Source organism: Hyperolius riggenbachi, chromosome 1 (assembly GCF_040937935.1).
Source record: "Hyperolius riggenbachi isolate aHypRig1 chromosome 1, aHypRig1.pri, whole genome shotgun sequence".
Lineage (NCBI taxonomy): Eukaryota > Metazoa > Chordata > Amphibia > Anura > Hyperoliidae > Hyperolius > Hyperolius riggenbachi.
In genome coordinates, this window is record NC_090646.1 from 619,572,385 (window position 1) to 619,600,079 (window position 27,695).

Here is a 27,695-nt window from a genome sequence, read left to right on the forward strand (position 1 = left end):
CTATTTCCAAGTGTGTCCAGCTTTCCTCAACTGTGATTGGCCATGCTGAGAAATCATGTGTGATCACTACTGTTTAGTACCACCGCAGGAGTTTTTGCATGTCCCGCCCCTTGCCCACTCTGTACCGTACAACACAGTGAGAGCCAAATAGCGTGTTGGTACAGGGAAAAGTGGCTCAGAACATTATTGCGAGTGGTCAAGGGACTTCAAGCACACCTGAAGTAAGAGGGATATGGAGGATGACATATGTATTTCCTTTTAAACAATGCAGATTGCCTGGCTGTCCTGTTGATCCGCTGCCTCTAATACTCCTAGCCATAGGCCCTGAACAAGGACCTACCATTCATCTAGTGTGTGTACAGCGGCAGACCCGACGTCACTGAAGGAAATGACATGCCGGATCATTAGTGACTCCTAAGTACATTCTTCTCCCCACCAAACACGCTTGCAGGATCTGGACCATGTTGGTCTGAACTCAGCCATGGTGTATACAATAATGACCACTATGGCCAAGAATTGGGCACCAGACCAGCATGCAAGTGTGTGTACAGCGGCCACACGCCGATCAATAGTTACTCGGCATGTCTGATCTTTAGCGATGCCGAGCACCATTGTTCTCGGCGCTCCACAGCCCGTCGTCTCACATGCTTGTCATCCCTCCAACCCAACCCACCCCAACAGACAATTTGTCAGCCAGAGGCTGATGACGCCTCTGTACAGCATTGTTAATGCTCTGTCGCCTAGCAGGGTTTGGGGGAAAAAGATTCAGAAGACATCTGAAGGTGAGTATATAGCCTGACCAACCACCAAGGCCCTTGTTCCCCTCATCACCCCTCCCGCTGTAAGATGCTCCCTTGTGTGCCTTGCCACTGTTCCTCCTCCCCCTTTTGCAGGATACAGCCCCGAACCCAGCATGTGACAATCCTCATGCATGTGTACACACTTTAGATCTCTGATCTACTAATTATAGATTTCCAGCACCCGGGTTGATCATTTGTGAAACTCTAGAATCACCACAGGTGGCCCACAATGGGCTTGATTCACAAAACCTATTGCGCTGTAACAGAATTACACTAGTTATTCAAACTATAGGCACTTCCTCTTGGTGTGGGCACGCTACGTGCGCTAGTAGCAACATAGCATGCCCTTCTTAGCAATGGCCGCTGCTTCCATATGCCGCAAGATAGTGACGTAGCGTAGCCTGGTAGTAGCGGTCACGCCGGTGATGTATCGCGCCAGCAATACGTCATTATTGCCCGGTGTTCTGTTTGATTGCGCTGCCTGTTAATTTGCGCTGCCCCGCATGTGCAATAGGAGACTGTGCGGCCACATTTCCTTTTTAATTATGCTGCTGGTGGTAAAATACTAAATATCTCCGCTTCCACACCTCCTACACTCCCAACATTTTCAGGGAAGAGAGGCAACCCCCTGAACAACATCTATGCCAAATTGCAGCCCCTGAGACCCGCTGGTTCCTGAGATAGGCTCGGGGGCTGCAATTTGCCATAGAGGTCGTTCTGGGGGTCCCCTCTCTACCCTAAAAATTTGGGGAGTGTAGGTGGTGTGGGAGCGGAGATATTTAGTATTTTACCACCAGCAGCATACTTAACTTCACACTGAGCATGCGTGCTACTCAGTGTGGAAGGGAGCTTCTGGGCAGCACAATCAGACATTACACCGGCATATGGAAGGAGCGGCCGTAGCTAAGGAGGTCATGCTACGTTGCCACAGGCGCATGTATCGTGCCCGCACTAAGAGGAAGTGCCTATAGTTCAAATAACAAGCCTCGCTCTGTTACAGCGCAATAGGCTTTGTGAATCAAGCCCATTGTCATTTAGTGAACTGCTACACCGGATCACTAGATAATGGTTGCTCATCAACCCCCCAACCCAATCCACAGAACAGGATACTCGGCTGATGTCATGCAATATCTGTACAACAACTGTTCTCCAGGACAACAGTGTTCCTTCACTGCTTTACTTTGTACTGGACAGAAGATGGAACAATGTCTATGTGTCAATGTGGACCTGCATTTATGTCACTATTACACTGCGCACCGTTACACTTACCGACACATTTGCAGCCTTAACAAGCTTTATTTTTGGTCTGATGAGGGAAGGAGAGATTAGAGTTTAGTAAGAAAGAGGGGGGAGGGGGGGAGACTGTGTGCAACAAAACACGAAAGGCCATCTTCATCCAAAACACAATCAGAACACAAAGGGGTCCCTATTCAATTAACTTTTCTCCTGAGTTTTCTCATATATGTTTTTACACTTACCAATAAAATACCTTTTAAGGCCCATAGTAAAGGTGCCGTACCATGGCAGATGGGACAGAAGATTAGATCATCAGAGGTGTACTCTACAAACTCCTTCTGTAGTGCTGGGCATACACGGCTTGATTCTCCCGCTCGATCGATTCCCCGCTCAATTCCGCAGGCGATTCTCTTATCTGCCGCTCGTTTTTCTTATCTTTTTGCATTGTCCTCAATGCAGAATCGAGTGGTGAAACGATCGGGTGGCAGATCGGACGTGTTGGAAATTATCTATCGAGTCATCTACATGGCTCAGAATTGAGCCGTGTATTCCCAGCATTACTGAATGTAAACCAAGAAAAAGACACACTGGGCCATATGCAATTCACTTTATCTCCCAAGTTTTCTCCTAGGAGATAATATTTAATCTTATCTTGTGTATAATAACTTTTCAGCCCTCTGCAATTGGAAAAGTACCAACAGAAAGTACTGCCAAACTGATTCTAGCTTGCTGGTGGCTCAAAAGGCATTTTATTGATTACATGTGAAAATATCACCAAGGCGAAAATGTTAATTAAATAAGGACCTAAACCTGTAAAGGCAGGGCAGACGAAGCATTTTAAAGTGGATCCGAGGTGAACTTTTACTCATTGCATAATTGTGTTCCTTTGCTATTGTTTATAGGGCATTCCTTAAGCCAAATTCTTTTTTGTTTTTGTTTTAATACTCTAATTCCCTATAAACTAAACAAGCCACGCCCACAGGTTTTCAGAGAGCCTTGGCAGTAGCAAGGGCTCATGGGAGCTCAGTCTGGGCAGGAGGAGGAGGAGGTGTTACTAGCCATTGATTTCAGAGGCAGAGGGGAGGAGGGAGGAGGAGGAGGGATTAGGTTTTTTTCACAGGCTGAGTGCTCAAGATGCAGATTAGCTTGCCTCTGTGTAATGTTTACAAACAACATGGCTGCTGTCATTGTATCACAGAAAGAAATAATCATATTCTATTAAAGCTGATTGCAGATAGATTTGCTGTGTAAACTATCTATACTTTAGATAAGATATATAGACAAGTTACTAATTATAGTTCGTTTTTCATCACGGATCCGCTTTAACCACTTCACCTCAAAGGGGTTTTCCCCTTAAAAAACTAGAGCAATTTTCACCTGTCAGTGCTCCTTCCATTCATTCAGTTATAACTGTATTACTACATATCATAACAAAACAATATATATCTTGTTTTTTTCGATACCAATTAGGCTTTCTTTGAGGGTTACTTTTTGCTAAGAATTATTATATTCTAAAAATGTTTCATCAGGAAAAAGAAGAAAAAATGGAAAAAAAATCATTGTTTCTCAGTTTGCGGCCGATATAGTTTTAAAATAATACATGCTACCGGAATTAAAACTGACATATTTAATTTGCCCATTTGTCCCGGTTATTGCAACGTTTAAAATTTTTCCCTAGTACAATGTATGGCGCCAATATTTCATTTGGAATTAAAGGTGCATTTTTTCAGTTTTGCATCCATCCCTGATTACAAGCCCATCATTTATAAAGTTATAGTAATATACCCTATTGACGTACATATCAACAAAGTCTCTAAGGTAACCAGCGATGGGGGAGTGTGGGAGGTCAGGGGAAAATAGGAAAAACAAGGTGTAACTAGGGATTATTTACTGAAAAAAAGGAGGGATGTAATTTTACAATTTGGCCACAAGATGTCCTCAGTGGTGTATTCAGTCTCCGTACTATTGGTACGGAAAAGGAAGGACTGCGTGGCTGGGATTTGTGAATGGCAGAGCCGTCTGAATAGATGGCTGTGACCATTCACATGGGGAATTAGATCAATGAATGGGAACTGTTTTCCAATTCATTGATCTAGCGTAGGTATGGGCAAACTTGGCCCTCCAGCTGTTGAGGAACTACAAGTCCCACAATGCATTGTAGGAGTCTGACAGCCACAGTCATGACTCATAAAGGCAAATGCATTGTGGGATTTGTAGTTCCTTAACAGCTGGAGGACCACGTTTGCCCACGCCTGACTAACGATCGGCGGTAATGAGCGGCGGTACCAAGCGCGGGGAGGAGGGACGTAATAGCTACGTCCCTGCACAGAGTTGTGGCATTTTGCAGGGACGTAGTTACTCGTCCCGGCAGAGGGGAAGTGGTTAAAGTGGTCTTCCAAAACGGGGCTACTAGTAAAGAACAAAAAAGGTGTTTAAGAATTAATGTCTGATTGTCTGACATAACTTGGGGAATACTTTCATTTAATGCTTTATGAACTATTTCTTTAGTAAATAAAACGGATCACTGAAAAAAAACAAGGATTCTGACTGGTGGCTCTGAGCAAATATTCTAACTTTCCTCCTTATTTCTTGTCTTTGCCTTGGCTGGGAATGGAGGGTCATGGGTTAAAGTTTAGTTTATCATTCCTGAATGACAACAATAAACCATCCAATGCGATACCATGAAGTTATATGGACAACTTTAGCCCTTCATACTCCAATGACATTATAAAGTGTGTTCTGGAGAAGATGGCCTATGAAGAGGATGCACTTTTACCACTTAATGTAACCACTGCCTTCCTGTACTAACATGAGTTCATCTTCCATCATCCCGTGTGTCATTTTTGTTACTGAATGCAATAAAAGTTGCCTCTCCTGGACATTACATACTTGGAAAGTACCATTATGCATAGCTCCCAACTGTCCCTCTTGTGGAGAGACAGTCCCTCTTTGAGAACCCAATCTCATTGTTCCTTTTCCTCATTTGTCTCTCTTTCAGGAATTATGTACAGATCTATGGAAATATATGTATTTTTCTACTGGAAAATGTTTTTAACTCTAAACTTAAATACTATCCTTTAATTTGATATATTTCTTATTATCATGTGTTAATATAAAGGACAATGAACCAGGATAGAAAGGACCAGAGTGGTTTGAATTATAAAACAACATATTTTTCTTACAAAGGGCTCGATTCACAAAGCGGTGCTAACCCAGTTAGAGACTTTAGGCGTGATAACCATTGCACCACGCTGGTGAAAAGCCAGTTTAGGTGTGATAAGTTTAGGCGTGATAAGTTTAGGCGTGATAAGTTTAGGCATGATAAGTTTAGGAATGCTAAGTTTAGATAAGTGTAGATAGCGCGCAAAGTCCCGCACGCAAAGCAGCGCCATTAAACTCTATGCGAAGTGCATCAGACTTTGCTAGCGCAAAACTTTTGATCAGCTGTGCATTGCGGTGCTAACCCAGTTGGTGCTTAAACTTATCATGCCTAAACTTATCACACCTTGGGCTCGATTCACAAAGCGGTGCTAACCCAGTTAGAGACTTTAGGCATGATAACCATTGCACCACTCTGGTGAAATGCCAGTTTAGGTGTGATAAGTTTAGGCATGATAAGTTTAGGTGTGATAAGTTTAGGCATGCTAAGTTTAGATAAGTTTAGATCACTTGCAAAGTCCCGCACGCAAAGCAGCGCCATTAAACTTTATACAAAGTGCACCAGTCTTTGCTAGCGTAAAACTTTTGATCAGCTGTGCACTGCGGTGCTAACGCAGTTGGCGCTTAAACTTATCACACCTAAACTTATCACACCTAAACTTATCACGCCTAAACTTATCACACCTAAACTTATCACACCTAAACTTATCACACCTAAACTTATCATGCCTAAACTGAGTTTAGGCATGATAAAAGGCTTTTCACCAGGGTGCTAACTGTTAAGGTAGCCATACACTGGTCGATTTGCCATTAGATCGACCAGATGACAGATCCCTATCTGATCGAATCTGATCAGAGTGGGATTGTATGGCTGCATTTACTGCAAACAGATTGTGAATCGGTTTCAGCCTGAAACCGATCACAATCTGTTGAGCTGCTCCTGCCGCCTGCCCTCCCCCGTATACATTACCTAAAGCTGGCTCCGGGTCCTCTTCTCCGCGCTGCACCCCGCACCGCATCCCAGCGTACACTGTGTCACTCCGTGACCAAGAAGTTCAAATAGAGCGCCCTCTATTTGAACTTCCTGGTCACTGGAGTGACACAGGAAGTTAATGTACGCCGGGATGGAAGCAGGAACAGAGCGGTGCGGTGCAGCGCGGAGAGGATGCCCGGGAGCCAGCACAGGTAATGTATACCTGATCGGATCGGCCGCCACTAGCGACGCGCTCCCTACCCGCGGGCGATCGACGGTATTTTTCCGCACGGCGCGATGGATGGACCGATCCGATTTCGGGAGGAAATCGGATCGGCGGGTGCGTTTAGCGCGAACGAATGGCAGCAGATTCGATCCTAGTGATCGAATCTGCTGTCGAAATGGCCGCAAATCGGGCCAGTGTATGGCCAGCTTTAGCACCGCTTTGTGAATCAGGCCCAGAATCTTTATGGTATGTGTGAATAAGGGTGTGGCAGAGGCGTGATTAGGGATGTGGCAGGGGTGTGGCTTAAGTTTTCCTCTTTCTTATTTAAAAAAATTGGGAGGTATGCATTATGCTGTGCAGAGAATTCCAAAAATATCGGGACCCATCTGCGTTGGGCAGGATTGGGCTGCGCTATAAGGAAGATCGGCATATTATTGAAGGCAGTGGTTAGATTAAGAGACATTCCCTCTAGTAGCGCCTATGTTTAGAGGAGGAAAGCTGTGTTAGTTCAGGAAGACAGACAACTAAGAACCAAAGATTTATACAAGAAGTCCAATCATGCAGAAAGACATTATTTTATCAGATTTGAGAAGTCAGCAATAAATCGAACAATTATTTTCACAGATTACTCTGTAATTACACATTAACGTAAGAAACTTACAGTACTAGTCATTAGGAAATGTAGAAAAAAACTAAAACAACTCTTATACATTTGACTTTTTCACGTTAATGTGCTTTGACACGCCTACGTCCCTGGTCACATGATCAAGAACTGAGGAGCTGATCACATGATCTCGGAATACACAAAGACTTTTTATCAAAGCAGTGTTTTTCACCTGGCCGAGCACCATGGTGTTCTCGGTATCTGAGATACAGAGTGCCACAAGCACTCGGCTGCCAGTGGCTGGGGCTAACTGCCAGAAGTCTCCGAGGATGAGCTGTACTGAAAGCACCTCGGAAGTCAGCATAACTTTTTACAAGAACGCTGGGAACCCTCTCCACAGATGCACCTATTGTCTCTACCCCCACCCTTTATATTGTAATCCTCTGGCAGGGCCCTCCTCCCTAGTGTTTCCAGCTTGATTACGCAATCTCACTGTCTGTCACCCCCTCTTGCCAAGGACAAGTCTCTATTTTGACCAATGACACTGAACTACTGTTATGAAATCATTTGCATGATCTTGTTTTCTTGTGATCTCCTTGTATGTCCTACCTTGTATATTAACCCATTTACCTATTGTGCAGCGCTGCGTAATATGTTGGCGCTTTATAAATACAATAAACAATAATAATAACGCCATGCACACCATGAGTTTTTAGACTTTAAAGTCTCTTTAAACTGGTAAAATGGACCAATCAATATCTTATTGAAAAAATAGCTCCAACTAGGTCCAGCGTCCAAACCTCCAGTGAACATAATTTACTGTATAAAGGCAGTAATTCCGTGTAGCAACCAATCAAATCACAAGTCACCTCTCAACGGTGAAATATGGTTGGTTTGCGCATTGTACTTCCTGTCCCTTGGGAACAGGCAGCAACCAGGAAGGTACCAGCTGCAGCTTATGCTATATCCTGCGTGCTCCTGCATCACTGCTACCTGCAGCTTGGATGTTCACAAACAAGCAGGCACATTTGCACCTAATGTCGATTTATGTATACCCCAGCTAAGCAGGTACTCTAGAACAGTGCTTTTTAACATTTTATGGGTATGTACCCTTTTAAAAGCCTTTGCTCACTTAACACCCCCTCCCCCCTCCACCCCCGTTTGGTAAAGATTATCTCATGTTCATCTTCACAGATATTTAGTAGTAGTACATGGCAATTGATTCTAAACAATTTTCAAAAGTTTTCTATTGCATTTAAATTGCTTAAATATTAATTTGGTGGTATTGATTATATAGGATTTGTTTGACTAATCATTTTTGAAAACTGTAAATTTGCTATTCATAAAGGATACCCAATGACAAAGAGCAGTGTCCCCTTTCACTTACCTGGGGCTTCTTACCGCCCCCCCCCTCTTTCCCCCTAGTCTTGTAGGTCCCTTGCTATCCTACTGGTCCGCTTCCTCGAGGGTATGGCCTGGTATAGTATCCAAGTCACACACGACTTGCTCATGCGCTTGCCCATCGCTGCGCTTTCTTGATCGTGCTCCTGTGGCCGAGAGCATTCTGTGCGAGTGCAGTTTTAAGTCTCAATGTACTGCAAATGCGATGAATGCTCCCGGCCACGAGAGTGCAATTAAGGAGGTGTGCCACAGGGCCAGCACATGCACAGTAGTGCGAAACTTGGTCATCTTATGTATATACTGTACCGTGCTGCACAGAGGATCAAAAATGAGGACGGGGATGACAGCAAGAGACTAACGAGATTATGGGGGGCTGGAAGAATCCCCAGGTAAGTAAAAGGGGACACTGTACTTTTGCTTCAGGTATCCTCTAATTAAATATATCACACCCAAGTACCCTCTGGAGAGATCAGTGATACCCCCGGGGTACGAGTACCACATGGTGAGAACCTAGGCTCTAGAACACTTGACGAATAATTTAAATGTTGACATTGTATAGTCCAATTTGTCTCTTTTTAAGATAGTACAGTATGTGCACGTTGGTATTATTCTGAACACATCTATGTTATGCCAGGAGATATGTGAGAAGACAGAACAATGTGTTATTTACTTACTAGTTTGATGTTCTGGACTTCCTCACTAATGCTGAGCAGGGCATCGCTTCCGTTCTAAATATCAACAAAAAAAAAGAGACTTCAGATTTTAGGTAGTAAACCAGTAAATAATCAGCCAGCCGGTGACTAGCGTCCCACAGTTACACCACTCCTGTTAATCAAATAACCAAACGACAAAAAAGGACACAGCACTCAGGTGTATCATACTGGGTCTTGCCTGTAGAAGAAATTTGTGATTGCCTGTTTATGTTCCTGAATGTTTGTGTAGTTCCCTGATTTGTATACTAGATGTTATGATGTCACTTCCTGGGGGTGGGTATATAATACCTGTTTGGACTGTGGGTGGTACACCTGAGGAAGGCCTCCGCCCGAAACATGTAGTGTGTCCACTAGCTCCAATACAGCTTGTTGCTGCACACAGCCTTCTGAGTGGCGTGTCCTTGTTTGGCATTCTTAATGTCACAAGGGAATCATTAATTGATGTAATGTGTCAGTACTTTACAATACAAAGCAGAATAAATTATTTGTATCTTTACCTCGACTGGTTGACTGTTTTCATCGCTCTGAAAGAAAAAAAAAAAGAGTAAAATGCAATGTATTTCTGTTCAGCATTGTATTATGTTGTTATTATTTGGCTATAGCTCTGAACTCACCACTAAAGTTGGGCAATGAGACGCATCACATCCCAGCTTGCATACAAATGACATGCAATTTGGGATTGGGCCAATCAAATGCAATTCCTGTTGATTTTGACTGGTCCAATCCCAAGCTGCATATAAATTGCATACAAGCCAGAATTATTGGCATTTAATTTAAGGACAACTGAAGCGAGAGAGGAATGTGGAGGCTGCCATGTTTATTTCCTTATAAGCAATACCAGTTGCCTTGCTGTCCTGCTGATCCTCTGCCTCTAATAAATTTAGCTATAGACCCTGAACAAGCATGCAGCAGATAAGCTGTTTCTGACAATATTGTCAGACACTACTGCAGCCAAATAGATCAGCAGGGCTGCCAAGCAACTGGTATTACTTAAAAGGAAAGAAATTTGGCAGCCTCCATATTCTTCTCACTTATGTTGTCCTTTAACCATCTCTAAAGCTAGACATTAGATTGTGAGCTCTTACAACAGTTAAGGTGGCCACACACCATACAATTTTTAAAACATCTTTTCAATTCAAGAATTGTAATACATTTTTCTGACAGTAACATTTAAAAAAATCTGACCAATGTACCACACACGTGTGGTAAATTTTTCCCCCAATTATAACAAAATTGATTGATAACTGAGAAAATCGCTTGGAAGTACTGGTATATACAGTATAAGGTAATTGACAATCGACCACAAACCATTCAATTTTCAAAAAAATCGATTGGAAAAATCCAGCACTCCCGATAGACTTTTATCGAATAAAAATGGGAAATCCGATCAGATTGCTCGAATAAAAAAAAGCTTTTGATTTTTTGGAAAATCCGATCGTTTTTATTAAATTGCCATAAAATCAGATAATGTATCTTGTGTGGCTACTTTTAGTCACATGGTTTCTGCTCAGTAATGCACAGCCTGTGTTATATAAATGATAATAATGACAACTTGGCAAAATAACTACGTCATTACAAATAGAAACCTCGCATGGCAGCTGTGAGCTCCAAAATGACAGTAGAGTGCAGTCAATTATTCAAGATACCAGCTTTTACGTTGATTTTCCTGGATTCAGCATCAGAAACACTTCCTGTAATTATATATTGCTGTATATTGAATGAAGCCCCGCCCTCCCAGTGATGTTTCCCCTAGGATGATTAGTTATGCGGAATTCTCCCCACAAGCATTCTGGGAGATAAGGTATATTTTCTAGTGGCTTTAAAACTATCAGTAAACTAAAAGTTGGGTGAGGCCAAATTTTACAATGTGAAACACAAACTAAATTATTTAGAAATTAATATTTAAAAAAAAAATTAATTACGTTATATTTTCTACAGCTCCGTTTTATCATGGTTGCTGTAACTGCGCCGCAGGAAGTGACATCACCAAGTCACAGAACAACACAAGGGAGCAATAGCATTACGATCTGTGTATTGAGGAGATAGGGAAATATTGGCCCATATGCTTTTTCTCCTGACTTATCTCCTAGGAGATTATTTTCATCTTCTCTTTAACCACTCTGCGACTGCCTAACGCCGATGGGCGGGCGCAGAGTGGCTCTCCTGGGGTCGCCTAACGCCAATTGGCATCAAGAGCAGTGGGAGGGGATTAGCAGGGAACAAGAGCTCGCTCACACGCCCATTCCCTGCAAATACACAGAGCGGTGATCCGTTAGCAGCCTGCCAGCCGCAATCGGAGCTGGCAGGCTGCATTGTAAAAAAAACCCCGACACAAACATTTGTACAGCGCTGTGATCTAGCACAGCACTGTACAGGGGACAGCCCTGTCACTTAGCTGTCTCTCTGATTGGCTCACACTCTAATGCCTCTCATAGGCTTATGCCTATGAGAGGGTAATAAAGTGTTCCAAGCACAGTCAAGGCCAATTTAGGGGGAAGGGAGAGGAAAAAAATAGTTTTTTTAATTAAAGAGAATCTGTATTGTTAAAATCGCACACAAGTAAACATACCAGTGTGTTGAGGGACATCTCCTATTACCCTCTGTCACAATTTCGCCGCTCCCCGCCGCATTAAAAGTGGTTAAAAACAGTTTTAAAAAGTTTGTTTATAAACAAACAAAATGGCCACCAAAACAGGAAGTAGGTTGATGTACAGTATGTCCACACATAGAAAATACATCCATACACAAGCAGGCTGTATACAGCATTCCTTTTGAATCTCAAGAGATCATTTGTGTGTTTCTTTCCCCCTGCATCTCTCATGCACTGAAGTTTCAGGCTGCTCTTTTCTTCCTGCAAACCGCTTTGTCCTTGTCTGTAATTCTTCAGAATGTGAAAGCCCAGCCAGCTCAGAGGACGATTTATCCAGCTTGTAAAAGATAAGAGAGAAGAGAGATGCTGCTCTAATCTGAATAACACACAGGCAGTGTGCAGAGAGGGGCCTGGAACGGGGAGTTCATAGCAGAACCACAACACTGAAGAACTTGGCAGCCTTCCAGACACAGGCTGACAAGTCTGACAAGAGAAAGATACATTGATTTATTACAGAGACAGTGATGGTATAAAGTGCTGCAGTTAGCCAGAACACATTAGAATAGCTTTTGGAACTTGTAGGATGATAAAAAACAGGATGCAATTTTTGTTACGGAGTCTCTTTAAAAAACCCCAAACTATTACAATTAATAATAATTAAAAAAAAATCGCAGCAGCAATCAGAGACCCTCAAAAAATCCCTTTATTTCGAGTATTGTCTTGCTTGTTAGTGGTTTAAAAGGCACTTTATGACAAGGTGTAAAAATATCAACTAGGTGACAACTCAGGAGAAAAAGTAAATTGCATATGGTTCAATATGGCTAATATAAACAATACACACAAAGACACATGCACAGACCCATCCCATATACAGTACATTTCTAAACTTATTGCACTACCTGTCCTCATGAGCTGCTATATGAGCACTGATTTCCGGATCTGGTCCATTGTGGGATTCCATTTTTGTTCTGGCGCATATACTATTAATTCGGTTAAATTATCAATATGTAGTTTGCACTGGGATCTGCCTTTGTACTGCTCAATACTCTATAGACAGATACATAGTAATGTAGACAGATGGATAAACATACAGACAAATGCATAGGAAGTTGCAAGATTTGTATCAAACACAAACATCCACCACACACACACACACACACACACACACACACACACACACACACACACACACACACACACACACACACACACACACACACACACACACACACACACACACACACACACACACACACACACACACACACACACACACACACACACACACACACACACACACACACACACACAGGAAATGAGGACAGCACAGCATTCATATATCTAGCCTTGTGCATAGAACGCATGTTTTCAGTAATAGGGGAGCGATTATAACTGTTTTTTGTTTATGGGTAAGGAGAAATGTTGTCCAAAGAGATAAAGATTATATGTGGGTAAAGATATAATAAGTGTCTATACACAGAATTATACCCATAGTGGGATTGGAAAATTATAGCCTATTTGCCATATTACCAAAGCCCAGAGACAAGGGTTTTGTTTGGATAAAACTGAAATGATAGGTTATGATGAGAAGTTTCCAAATAAACTTACCACGCACAAATGTAACATACATAATGACTGCAGCCTCTGGGCACACATCCTACAGAGGGGGCCCCCATCTCGTCCCCACTGTGCTGAGCTAACGTTACATCAACCCGCTTTATTTGTTTCGTCAATCTAATCCAAGTCAGCGTATATATGGGAGAGTTCCGCAATCACTTACATAAATGAAAACTCTAAGTTAGGGCAAGTGCACACCAAAAAGCTCTAGTGTAATATTCTGTTTTTACTTACTATTTAGTACTTCTTCAATTGTTAGGTGCTTAAAAGTTTATTTGAAAATGTACTTCCTGGGAGAAAACTCTGGAGAAAAGATAACTGAATCAGGGTCCTTGGGCCATATCCAATCACCGCTTATCGCTGGCGAGTTCTTAAATTAGGCGATGGGAGCATCACCTCACGCTATTAAATTAAACATTCCCCTGGGCAGTGAAGAACTCTCTTGGCCAATATTGCACCTTTCATGCTGCTGGGAAGCGATGCAAAAAGCCAGTCAAAACATGCTAATCTCTGTAATTATCTCTGAGCCCCGGCAAAGCTGTCTGGGTCATTTCCTGCCAGGGCTCCCCATTGGTTCACTGTCTGAACCCTTTCCCGCCTGAGATCCTCATTGGTTCACTGTCTGGACCATTTCCCGCTGGGGCTCCCCATTGGTTCACTGTTTGGACCATTTCCCACTGGGGCTCCCCATTGGTTCACTGTTTGGACCATTTCCCACTGGAGCTCTCCATTGGTTCACTGACTGGACCATTTCCCGCAGGGGCTCCCCATTGGCTCACTGTCTGGACCATTTCCCGCAGGGGCTCCCCATTGGCTCACTGTCTGGACCATTTCCCGCAGGGGCTCCCCATTGGTTCACTGACTGGACCATTTCCCGCAGGGGCTCCCCATTGGCTCACTGTCTGGGCCATTTCCCGCTAGGGCTCCCCACTGGTTAACTGTCTGAGACATTTCCCGCAGGGGCTCCCCATTGGTTCACTGTCTGGACCATTTCCTGCTGGGGCTCCCCATTGGCTCACTGTTTGGACCATTTCCCACTGGAGCTCCCCATGGGCTCACTAACTGGACCATTTTGGAGACCCCCAAATGCAGCAGTGGAAGATGGAGGCGGATGTTCGGCGGGTCAGTGCTGAAGTACAACACCACAGTGCAAAACCTCACTCCCTATAGCCCAAGATAAAAGAGCATCACTAAGGCTTTCACCTGAGTAATGCTCCCCAAAGATCGGCCATTACATGAGTGAAACCGGCAATAGGATTTACCGGTAATCCTCATGCAATGGCAAGGTGATTAGTAGCTCGCATCTGCAATAGGATATGGCCCCGTATGTGATTCAAACAATCTCTCTGTGTTAAATGATAACTTATCTCTCCTTATTTATCTCTTTATAGTTTTGAGATGAAAAATAGGTAACGTAAGATAAATAAGCAGTCTGGCAACCATGTGAGCTATTCCCCTTGCTGCACAACTGCCTATACAGGATCTTCTCAAAAAATTAGCATATTGTGATAAAGTTCATTATTTTCTGTAATGTACTGATAAACATTAGACTTTCATAAATGTTAGATTCATTACACACAACTGAAGTAGTTCAAGCCTTTTATTGTTTTTCTTATTGATGATTTTAGCATACAGCTCATGAAAACCCAAATTTCCTATCTCAAAAAATTAGCATATTTCATCCGACCAATAAAAGAAAAGTGTTTTTAATACAAAAAAAGTCAACCTTCAAATAATTATGTTCAGTTATGCACTCAATACTTGGTCGGGAATCCTTTTGAAGAAATGCTTCAATGCGGCGTGGCATGGAGGCAATCAGCCTGTGGCACTGCTAAGGTGTTATGGAGGCCCAGGATGCTTCGATAGCGGCCTTAAAGGGACTCCGAGCTCAGAAAAAAAAGGAAAGTTGTACTCACCAGGGGCTTTTTCCAGCCCAGTGCTGGTCGGGAGGTCCCACGCCGGCGTCCTGGCTCCTCTTCTTCACCCCGCTCCGGAATGGCTGACAGGCCGCAGCCCGGGCGACACTCTCCCGAGTGTCGGGCTGCTCCTTCCGCATATGACGCGGATTACGTCACACGCCGGCCGCCTCGCGTCATCACGGCGGCCTGCGTGAAAGTACTGCGCATGCGCGCTTTGTTCGCGCATGCGCAGTACTTTCACGCAGGCCGCCGTGATGACGCGAGGCGGCCGGCGTGTGACGTAATCCGCGTCATATGCGGAAGGAGCAGCCCGACACTCGGGAGAGTGTCGCCCGGGCTGCGGCCTGCCAGCCATTCCGGAGCGGGGTGAAGAAGAGGAGCCAGGACGCCGGCGTGGGACCTCCCGACCAGCACTGGGCTGGAAAAAGCCCCTGGTGAGTACAACTTTCCTTTTTTTTCTGAGCTCGGAGTCCCTTTAAGCTCATCCAGAGTGTTGGGTCTTGCGTCTCTCAACTTTCTCTTCACAATATCCCACAGATTCTCTATGGGGTTCAGGTCAGGAGAGTTGGCAGGCACAGTAATACCATGGTCAGTAAAAGCTTTATGGAGATGAAGATTTCATTTTTCAGCACGACCTAGCACCTGCTCACAGTGCCAAAACCACTGGTAAATGGTTTACTGACCATGGTATTACTGTGCTCAATTGGCCTGCCAACTCTCCTGACCTGAACCCCATAGAGAATCTGTGGGATATTGTGAAGAGAAAGTTGAGAGACGCAAGACCCAACACTCTGGATGAGCTTAAGGCCGCTATAGAAGCATCCTGGGCCTCCATAACACCTGAGCAGTGCCACAGGCTGATTGCCTCCATGCCAAGCCGCATTGAAGCAGTCATCTCTGCAAAAGGATTCCCAACCAAGTATTGAGTGCATAACTGAATATAATTATTTGAAGGTTGACATTTTTTGTTTTAAAAACACTTTTCTTTTATTGGTCGGATGAAATATGCTAATTTTTTGAGATAGGAATTTTGGGTTTTCATGAGCTGTATGCCAAAATCATCAATAAGAAAAACAATAAAAGGCTTGAACGACTTCAGTTGTGTGTAATGAATCTAAAATATATGAAAATCTAATGTTTATCAGTACATTACAGAAAATAATGAACTTTATCACAATATGCTAATTTTTTGAGAAGATCCTGTATGAGGAAATATGTATTGAAGGTCATGTAAATGAAGTCACTGGCTGTACATCACATGCCGACTGTCCCAGCAGCTTGCAGTGTTTGGAACCGGCCTGTGGGCGTAGAATTCAATTTTGAAAATGAAATAGAAAAATAACTCTTGGACAAAATCGCTTAATTAGTGCCAACTGCACCATATGCTTTGCTGAAATTGTAAAGTCTAGCAGGGTGAACTAAGGCTTCAGGGGACCAGAGTGATTAAAACATTATCATGTAAAGTGTACCTGAGCCAAAACAAAGGTCAAAAAGTAAATACTTACGAAGAGGGAAACCTTCTGGAGGCTTTCCACACCATCATCTGGTCCCCCGTTGCCAAGCGCGGACACCCTGGTTACCAAAAAGGGGTTACCACAATCCCATCGGGGTGGCGCTTCTCTTCAGGGGCCTGTGCAGTAAGTTGGAGCCACTTATGCTACTGTGCAAGCACAGCCGTGATGTGTGGGTGCAGCAAGGCCACGCCCCTGCCAGAAGAGGAATCCCGACGTGCAGGAGGGCAGTGGCGGAGGACAGCATGGGAAGCCATGGGAGGATCCAGAGACTTCCCTCCACTAAGGTAAGTATTTGCTTTTTGAAGTTTGTTTACGCCTCTGCTTCATTTTAAAGAAGACCTGCACTCAGAACGTCCTCTCTGCTCTAAAAGACAAGCAACGCCATAATAACCTTTACAGAAAAATATTCCTTTGTTACATCTTATCGAGCTCCTTCAGAGATGCTGCAGTGTAGTTACTTCCTGGTTTGCTGGGAGCACAGAAATGGTTAACCTCCAGTGTATTCATACTAGCTCTCAAGTCAGCAGTCGGGAGACAGCTTGTAGGCTTAAATTACACTAGCTCATTACATGCTGAGAAGGAAGAATTAGACAGGTTGTTCTCTATAAACACATGCAGGGTGGACACAAGGTGGATTTCTCTATGTTCTCCTCTCCTTTGCAAGCGTTCAAGTCCACTTTAAAAGTAAATGTGTACATATGACCTCTGCCACCACCAAACTCCTTATCCATGCCCTCATATTTTCCCGCCTTGACTACTGCAATGCCCTGCTGTCTGGTCTCCCTATGACCCAAACAGCTCCACTGAAGTCTATCATGAATGCGGCAGCCAGAATTATCCACTGCTCCCATCACTCCACCACGGCTGATCCCCTCTTTGAATCCCTCCACTGGCTTCCTATCCAGTCCAGAATCAGACTGACCATGGTATTACTGTGCTCAATTGGCCTGCCAACTCTCCTGACCTGAACCCCATAGAGAATCTGTGGGATATTGTGAAGAGAAAGTTGAGAGACGCAAGACCCAACACTCTGGATGAGCTTAAGGCCGCTATAGAAGCATCCTGGGCCTCCATAACACCTGAGCAGTGCCACAGGCTGATTGCCTCCATGCCAAGCCGCATTGAAGCAGTCATCTCTGCAAAAGGATTCCCAACCAAGTATTGAGTGCATAACTGAATATAATTATTTGAAGGTTGACATTTTTTGTTTTAAAAACACTTTTCTTTTATTGGTCGGATGAAATATGCTAATTTTTTGAGATAGGAATTTTGGGTTTTCATGAGCTGTATGCCAAAATCATCAATAAGAAAAACAATAAAAGGCTTGAACGACTTCAGTTGTGTGTAATGAATCTAAAATATATGAAAATCTAATGTTTATCAGTACATTACAGAAAATAATGAACTTTATCACAATATGCTAATTTTTTGAGAAGATCCTGTATGAGGAAATATGTATTGAAGGTCATGTAAATGAAGTCACTGGCTGTACATCACATGCCGACTGTCCCAGCAGCTTGCAGTGTTTGGAACCGGCCTGTGGGCGTAGAATTCAATTTTGAAAATGAAATAGAAAAATAACTCTTGGACAAAATCGCTTAATTAGTGCCAACTGCACCATATGCTTTGCTGAAATTGTAAAGTCTAGCAGGGTGAACTAAGGCTTCAGGGGACCAGAGTGATTAAAACATTATCATGTAAAGTGTACCTGAGCCAAAACAAAGGTCAAAAAGTAAATACTTACGAAGAGGGAAACCTTCTGGAGGCTTTCCACACCATCATCTGGTCCCCCGTTGCCAAGCGCGGACACCCTGGTTACCAAAAAGGGCTTACCACAATCCCATCGGGGTGGCGCTTCTCTTCAGGGGCCTGTGCAGTAAGTTGGAGCCACTTATGCTACTGTGCAAGCACAGCCGTGATGTGTGGGTGCAGCAAGGCCACGCCCCTGCCAGAAGAGGAATCCCGACGTGCAGGAGGGCAGTGGCGGAGGACAGCATGGGAAGCCATGGGAGGATCCAGAGACTTCCCTCCACTAAGGTAAGTATTTGCTTTTTGAAGTTTGTTTACGCCTCTGCTTCATTTTAAAGAAGACCTGCACTCAGAACGTCCTCTCTGCTCTAAAAGACAAGCAACGCCATAATAACCTTTACAGAAAAATATTCCTTTGTTACATCTTATCGAGCTCCTTCAGAGATGCTGCAGTGTAGTTACTTCCTGGTTTGCTGGGAGCACAGAAATGGTTAACCTCCAGTGTATTCATACTAGCTCTCAAGTCAGCAGTCGGGAGACAGCTTGTAGGCTTAAATTACACTAGCTCATTACATGCTGAGAAGGAAGAATTAGACAGGTTGTTCTCTATAAACACATGCAGGGTGGACACAAGGTGGATTTCTCTATGTTCTCCTCTCCTTTGCAAGCGTTCAAGTCCACTTTAAAAGTAAATGTGTACATATGACCTCTGCCACCACCAAACTCCTTATCCATGCCCTCATATTTTCCCGCCTTGACTACTGCAATGCCCTGCTGTCTGGTCTCCCTATGACCCAAACAGCTCCACTGAAGTCTATCATGAATGCGGCAGCCAGAATTATCCACTGCTCCCATCACTCCACCACGGCTGATCCCCTCTTTGAATCCCTCCACTGGCTTCCTATCCAGTCCAGAATCAGATTCAAGATACTGTGTCTGACCTACAAATCTGTCCACAAAATCTGTCCAACCTACATTTCTGATCTTACTCAGAGATACACACCTAGCCGCTCACTCCGCTCTTCCAATGAACTTCGCCTAACCGCCCCCCCCGCATCACCCAGTCCCATGCACGCCTCCAGGACTTCTCAAGAGCTGCTCCAACACTATGGAACTCCCTACCTCCACCCATTAGGGCAGCCCCCTCCTTCAATATCTTCAAGAAAGCCCTCAAAACTCACCTTTTCACTCTGGCCTACTACCCCTCACAAGTGCTCTAAACCCACAGCTGAACTCTGGTCCCCTACCGTTCGTGTCCTTACCTCTCCCTCTAGATTGTAAGCCTTTGGGTAGGGTGCTCCTCCTTTTGTGTCCTACCTGATAATGCACCTCCATGCTGTGAACATCGCCTTCCTCTGGACCAACAGGGATATGTGAGGGAGCAGGCTGGTGTTTTACCTTGTTCTCTGGTTGAACTTGATGGACGTATGTCTTTTTTCAACCCAAATTACTATGTAACTATGTAACATGCTGTAGTAGAATCTGGAAGTTGGCTATTTGGATAAAAGTCCTCCTTACCCTACCACCCACCCAAATGTCCACTACTCCAAGCTATGAGCAGTGACACAGCTGCATTCACATCTCTTGAGGGACATCACAAGCTGTGCAACACATATCCACTCCCTCTGAAGTGTGCACAGTGTTTGTAGCCCATCCTGTGGTCAAGTGATAGTTATTTAAATATTACACTGCCTAAGAACAGGTTCCGAAGACTAGATCATCAAAAACCACAAAAAACTTCTATCTGTGATTTGTCATTACATGGTATTAATAAGATTCAGATAATTTACATCACAGTGCATCGGTAAACTGAAGGTACAGGGAAGGCAGGGGGTGAGAAGAAAAAAAAAAAAATCGCTTGCCTCGCTCCATTTAATACAATGCTAAAACACTCCAGTACTTAGTTTCCTCTATGGAATTCCACATATGACCAGCAGAGGGAGAAAGTCTGTTTTGCAAGCACTGGTTTAATACTGTAGGACCCTTGAAAGCTTCAGACTTTCTCATGTTTGTATGCCATCTGTGCACAATTCTCTATACTACCACAGGAGGTTTCTCTGTTTCAATATTTTTATTTGAAAACTGTATAAAAGACAACCAAAGATTGCCACAGAATATAAGCGTAAGAAACTGCAAAATATAACACAAAATGTATGCCCTCTTTTCAAAACACAATCTGACATTTGAAAAGAGGGCATAAACGTCATGGCATATAAGAGTGTTGTTGAAAAATTCAAAAACATCTGTATGGGCAACTCATATAGCCATAACTAACAAACAGCAAAAAAAAACAACATGACACACCATGGGCCATATGCAATGCACTATTTTGACAGTACTCTTTCTTCTACTGTTTGGTACTTTTTAAATTCCACAATGCTAAAAAGTTATTTAAAACAGAAATTGAAAAATGATCTCTTAGGAGAAAACTTAGAAGAAAAGGTGAATTACGCAATCAACTTTTAACATAGGAGATAATTTTTCATGTTCTGTTTCAATTACTGTAACTTTTTAGGATTTTGCAACTGAGAAAGTATCAAAAATTTGGTGAAAAAATATTTTCAAAATGATTGAGTATTTTTTTGGTTGCTGTTGATTTTTCATCAGTGTACTCACACTGATTCTCAATATTTCTTCACCCCCAACAAATGTATTAACCTGTTTGTGCAATTCCTTGAAAAAGGAGGCAGGAAGCTGAATCAGTAAGGCCTGACTTATATAACAGGAATTTTGGGAGAATCAACATTTTAGTGGCTGCCACCCATGAAAGAGATTTAATATCCCCCAGACTCTTTTAGTAATTTAACACAATTCTGTGCTACGGGAGCAAAACTTCGCTTATAAAGATTTTCCAACTTTGCTGGTAATCTAATACCCAGATACAGAATTGCTTTAGGGTCTGTAACGATTGTGGAATTATCTCCGTGGTCAGCGCATAAGATGTGTGCTGACACTGCGGAAGTCCTCCACAAGCGTATAAAACGACAGAACCCAGCTTTGGTGCAATGCACTTGTAGAGAGAAAGTGAGCACAGAGACAGAATGTATGTGTGTCCACGAATCTAGTCGCCACCCGGCGACGGTGAACACACAACAGCGGAAACCAAGTGGGAACGCAATCCCAAGAGTGGCGATTGCCAACAGTGACACAAGACCGAGTAGAGACAGAGCACAAGTGTAGCGAGAAAGACACAGCAAACAACAATGATCAGGAAAATAACAAACGCACTCGCTAAGCGCGGTCGCCGCACGAAAAGCGCAACAGCGACAAAACACGCTAATGGCGCGGTCTCCGCGTGAAAAGCGCAACAGAGACAAAATGCGCCAACCCTAACTAACCAATGAAACACGAAAATGAATAGAGAACGCGAAGGCTTGCTAAACGGTTACCTCACCGAGCCTACAGCAAGCGTTCGTTCCAGACAAGACAGACAGAAGGAGTAACCAGTAGCAACCGCAGCTCTGGCCTACACTCCCAGACAGAGTACAGAAGGAACCACCGCCACTACCGCTAGGGCGAATGCGATCCCAACAGACAGAACGATTTCCTGTCGACCGCCGCTGGGGACAAGACAATCGCAACAGATAGACAGACAAGGCAATACAGATAATTACAACCTGACTAGGCTAGAAGGAATGCTAGTGCACGCCCAAGGAATTACTCTAAGATAATCTTAGCAAACAATTAGCGAAGGCTGAGACTCCAGGTAAGTTAGCAGGAACAAACTATGACCAGCAGGGAATTCTGGGAATTCTGCGAGCCATCAAAGGAAGCAGCTAAGCAATTTGCATGACAAGTAGATGCAAATTCCTCACCAGCAGAGCAACTTTGAAACTTGCAGAGTGAAGACAGGTCTCCTTTCCAGGGATCTGCAGAACTCAGACCTACAAAATGGTCAAAAAAGCTGTCTGTCTGTGCAGACAGCAGAGCGGACCATTACAGGGTCCCATTGGAAAGGAAAGGACTTTTGGAGATCTCTAATGTGTGTTTAGGAAGGTTCGGTAGAAATAGCAGGAGTTGGGTAATGCAAAATAACAAATCATAGGCGAAATCTGCCACTTTGTAATCCTTTTTCCCTATATGTACTTCACGTATTGCCAAATTTGCACAAATCATGTTGAGGAATGGTTCAAGAGTCAAGATAAAAATAAAGGGGTACAAAGGGCACGCCTGGTGTGTGCCATTCCGCAAAAACAGGAGTCCGAAAGAGTATTGTTTACCCGAACTCTGGCCAATGAATTTAAATACAGGAGAGCCACCCAAGATGTTCGCTCCCAACCGCAGGCCAAACAAAGCTGATGCCATATTTTTCCATGCCACCCTGTCGAATGCCTTCTCAGAATGTGTGGAGAGAAATATACCATCCACAGCATCCATGCCAAGAAAGCCAAGAGTGTATTCCCTGGGCCTTAGTTGTATTGTTCCTTCCTTCACTGCTATTGACTACCTGGTCTTAATCAATTTTATCTGATACCACCTCCTGAACCCTTCCAGCCAGTATCCATGCCATTAGCTTGATGTCCAAGTCGAACAAGGATATCGGCCAGTAGTTTGTACAAGAGCTGGGGTCTTTCCCTGTTTTACGGAGGACCATGATTTGTGTTTCTAGTAGCTATGAAGAAGGAGTAATATCTGGAGTGACTTTATTGAAAGCTTTGGTAAAAGTTGGGGCTAGAGCAGCAGCATAGAGTATATAGTATTGTGATGTTCAGCCATTTGGGCTTGTACTTTCCCAGGCTTCTGGTCCTCAACAGTTGCGTAGAAATATCTTGCTTAAGTTTAGTAGCCAGTTGAGAGGTAATTGGTGGGAGACCAAATTTGCGCAGGATTTGGGAAATTTCTGCCTTATGTACTTCAGATGAGGTGGGAGACCCTGTACTAGCGTTGAGATTGTATAGCCTATAGTAATGCTGTTTAAATGTCTCTGCTCCATCATTGTGAGTGTGGCAAAGCTTCCACAAGGGGTCCTTAATCTGCTGTATAAGCCTTCCTGCCTGATAATAAGTGGAGTCTGATCATAACATGGCCAGCAGGAGACCACTGCATGATGGTAGAAGATGGTGAAGGAATAGTAAAAACTAGGCACAGTACTAGACGTAGAAGATCTGCATATCTTGTGAGGAGACCATGAGATTCTCAGCAAAGCAGGTGGCTCTGGGGACTTTTGGACACGCTGACGTAACTGCTGGCTTACCACCATGTTAGGCCCAGAGCACGACGTGCACCATGCTGTTTTAACTTGCTCCAACTGCTATCGATTTACTCGACTGTAAAAGTCACTCAACCCTGCTGTAGCCATCAACATGCGTTACCCAATCTCCCGCTTTAATTACAGTGAGCAGTTTTACGGTCATTGTAAAAAGGTTGTCAATACGATACGGTCATAATTAAATCCAATGGAGACATCTCCTATATATACATATAACATGAGTTAACGGAAAAACTCATCAAGCTCCAGTGATTTCTTCTCTGAATGTCTTAATTAGCACTTGGGAAGCGTCCCAGCGTTTTTCTTCAGGCATAACAAACCGGCAGCCTGTTCAGCTGATGTACTGAAGAGAACATTAAAGGGCCACTCAACATAAATTACAAGCTGCTTTATCTAAAACAGAATTAAACACTGTAAACATGGAACCACGGAGTCAAAAGGTCTCATTATTAATGCTTGCCGAGCATGTACTTTTTTGTAAAAAGACAAGTATGTAGCCATACATAAATCAGAGTCTCTGGAAGCTTTCGTTGTGATACAGTCTCTAGAGTGTGTTGTTCTATAGTTATATGTTATAATAACACAAGTGATATGTACTTCTTTCCAGCTGTTCCCTTTGCTGAGCATTACTTACAAGAAACCTCAGGCATACTGGAATGCAAGAGTTTGCACAAGCCAGGCAATGAGAAGCCATACAAGCAGCCAGAAACAACAGCTAACATAAGTCCAGTACTAGCTCAGCAATACTGGGCTAAGCCAGAATTACGGGTAGATAGGGTGATCTGAGAGCACCCTGGAGTGAACACAAAAAACAAAGAGACACCGGGAGCCCCAATGGTTTAGTATGTCAAGCATTTGAAGCAAATGGTGGAGAAGAATAGGTACTCACAAAGGGACGATGCAGGCAGGCAACCAACCACTGTAGGCGGTTGGAAATGCACAAACTCGACTCCACTCAGGTGTCCAGTCGGACTGGCCATGGTCGCTCTCTTGGTACCAAATAGCTCTTGATGTTTGTAAGGGTAGAAGGCCCTATCCAAAAAGACTACCACTCCCGAAGGAAGGTGTGTGACACAAAGGGGGATAAGAGGAGCCCAGCTGATAAGACTGCGTTAAAAACAATTAAAATAGAAAAGGTCAGGTGGCTTACCTTAATGATGAAGAACTTTAATATGCCAGAGTTATCCATAGCCAGAGCTCATCTTTTCTATTTTAACTGTTTTTAATGCAGTTTTATCATCACCTAGGCACCTCTCCCCCTTAAGCCAGAATTAGTTCATCAACAACGGGCCAACAGCCAGCAGATGACCCCTGGCCTGCACTCAACAAGCAATCCAACGAAGGCAGAACTAGCACCTCAAGGGCAGTGATATGCCACATCAGTACACCCAAGACCCATAGACACCTCCTAGGCCAGCATCAGCACAGCCAGACCCGGACTAGGCAAGTACAAAATCAGCAAGGTGAAGCTTGGAACAGCAGCAAAACCTGCAAGTTAAGGTCCGGTCACAACAAGGCCTACATGGACTGGTCAGCAACAGCCCGGACCAAGAACAAGGCTAGGATGTCCAGCAAGCCTAGTTAGTCAGATCACCATTGCAGTCAGTTCTCCAAAGAGGTAAATAAACTTCCTGATAGAAATTGTGATGGCTTTCACTTATAACACATGGTAGAATGTGTCATAAAGCTTTATTGTGGCAATAAAAGAAGCTCAGAACTACTGCTTCAGTATATTAACCTTTTTACACAGGCAAGCTTTCACAAGCAGACTCTGGAGCTTTGGAAACACCAAACTTAACTCCTACTATAGCTGTTATACCTCAATAGGAATTCATATGAGGATCAAGCTAACCTACATCAAATGCAGTGGGAGATCTGATCAGAGAACTGTGAAAATAATCCATTAGATCCCATCCCATCTCTGCAATATGTAACCCAACACATCCTGTAAGGCATACATGCCAAACTCCAGCCCACGGGCCACATCTGGCCCTCAGAGCCATTAAATTTGGCCCTCACGTGTTTTTCCCACTTTGCATTAAGTTTGGCCCACTCTAGACCACCAGGGAGGCTATATTGGAGATAAAGCCCTAGAACACCAAGGAAGCCATATGGGGGAGGTAGGGGGAAAAGCACTAGACACCAGGGAACTGTATAGGGGAGGGTGGGGACCTCTAGACCCCAGGAACTGTAATGGAGGGGGCCATTAGACACCTGAGATCTTTATAAGGGAGAAAGGAGGCCAGTAAAATAAAAGTTTTAAACATACATGGGGCTTCCTCCAGCCCCATGCGCATGGATCGCTCCCACGCCACCGTCTTCCCCTGCCTGCAGCTCCGGTATCAGGTCCCGTTAGTTCTGTCAGTCGCAGCCAGTCTGCGCTAGAGGAAGTGCGCTCTCTACGTATGTCTCCGACGGCCGCAGCCGCCGTAGACATATGTAGAGGGTGCAGGGAGGCGGGGGAGTGGCAGGAGGTGAGGCAGGGGGAAAGAGCTGCCCAATGGCAGCTCAGGAAACCTTGCAGGAACGCCCCGGCGGGTGTTTTGAACAGGGAATTCCTCTCCCATGTTTACCTCCGAGTTAGTGACAAATCTTGTCGCTAAACTCGGGGGGCCATGGCGTGGCAGTGGGGGGTGGGGGGGCAGAGAGCGGCAGTTGGGGAACACAGAGTCATGTCATTAGGCAGAGAACATGTCTCTGTATCCCATCTGGCCCTCGAAGATCCACCTCGGGTTCTCTTTAAGGGCTCTGACACAGGAGACCAGGGTTCAAGTCTTAGCACTTGTTATTCAGTAAGCCAGTATTCAGTAAGTAGTTCTTGGGCGAGACTCCCAAACAGTGCTACTGCCTACTGAGTGTGCTCTAGTGGCTGCCTCGCAAGTGCTTTGAGTCCAACAGGAGAAAAGCGCTATACAAATATTGGAATTATTCGTATTCTTATTAATATCAGGTAGATATCAACCGCTTCCCTGTTCTACCACACATCTAAAAGTATTTGGTCAGCTTCTATCAAGACTCGAAAAGGGAAAAGAAAAGTAAATCCTTTTTATCAGAACAGTAAAAATCACAATACATAGACTAACTCTTGACAACCCTAAAACCACGTCCAACAAGCAGCAACCACAAAATAGTAGAGTAGCCGTTATGGATTTAGCATGTATTAAGTATACTTCTAAATTAGCCAATTGATTTAAGAACAGAGCAGAGGCAGCTGCCATGAGTTATAGCCCCAAAGAAGCTTTCTGATGTGTTTGCTAGTCAAAGACAAACGCAATATTATAACTGGAAGGTAAAAAGCATCAATAGTCATGCTGCGAGTGGCAGGAAATCAGGAAACAGTAATCCCAGTTGTAAGAGCTGGATGCAGAAGCAGTAGGCTCGTTATGCAGAAGCAGCAGGCTCGTTATGCAGAAGAAGCAGCAGGCTCGTTCAGTCACATAACAAGGATTCCCGCTGTGTGCTGCTATTTGATCATGCAGACAGAAGGAGGTTTCTAAGCAGTCCATACCCCAGAGATGAGATTGTTTCCATCCTTGAAAATAAGTGCGATTTAAGCTGACAATAACTTTGGGAGAATCCTAGCTTGTTTCTGAAGCACAGAGATTCTTTTTGATCATGCTATAGTGTTAATGTACTCAAAGTAAAATTCCATCTTTATTAAAGTAATTGCTGTGACATTTATCAGTGCCACACACATCCTTTTGCAATTTAATGTTATTAAACAATGTCTTTCATTTCGGTTCATAGTCAGCTGTGCACATCATAAAGGGAACCCGAACTGAGTAAAATTATTTAAAATAAACACATGATGTACTTGCAAATTAATATTACAGCCTTATCTCACCGTCAGTTCCTCACAGAAGCTGAGTGATTTTCTCTAATGCTGGGTACACACAGTACGTTTTTCTTGCGATTGTCCAACCTGATTGTTTTTTCCACTCGATTCTGCGCTCAATTCTCTTATCTTTATTCGTTTTTCTTATCT

The 27,695-nt window shown here is 43.8% G+C and overlaps 1 protein-coding gene across 4 annotated transcripts in view; it reads right to left on the reverse strand.

The window, feature by feature from the left end:
* DAB2 (DAB adaptor protein 2) overlaps nucleotides 1-27,695 on the reverse strand; it is a 230,627-nt gene that overhangs the window by 53,567 nt on the left and 149,365 nt on the right. For all 4 annotated transcript variants that reach the window (XM_068250826.1, XM_068250852.1, XM_068250843.1 and 1 more), the window contains exons 7-8: nucleotides 9,610-9,636; nucleotides 9,074-9,127 (exon numbers count right to left, since the gene is read on the reverse strand). In XM_068250826.1, the coding sequence (XP_068106927.1) occupies nucleotides 9,074-9,127; nucleotides 9,610-9,636 (81 nt within the window). The remainder of the gene's footprint in view (nucleotides 1-9,073; nucleotides 9,128-9,609; nucleotides 9,637-27,695) is intronic.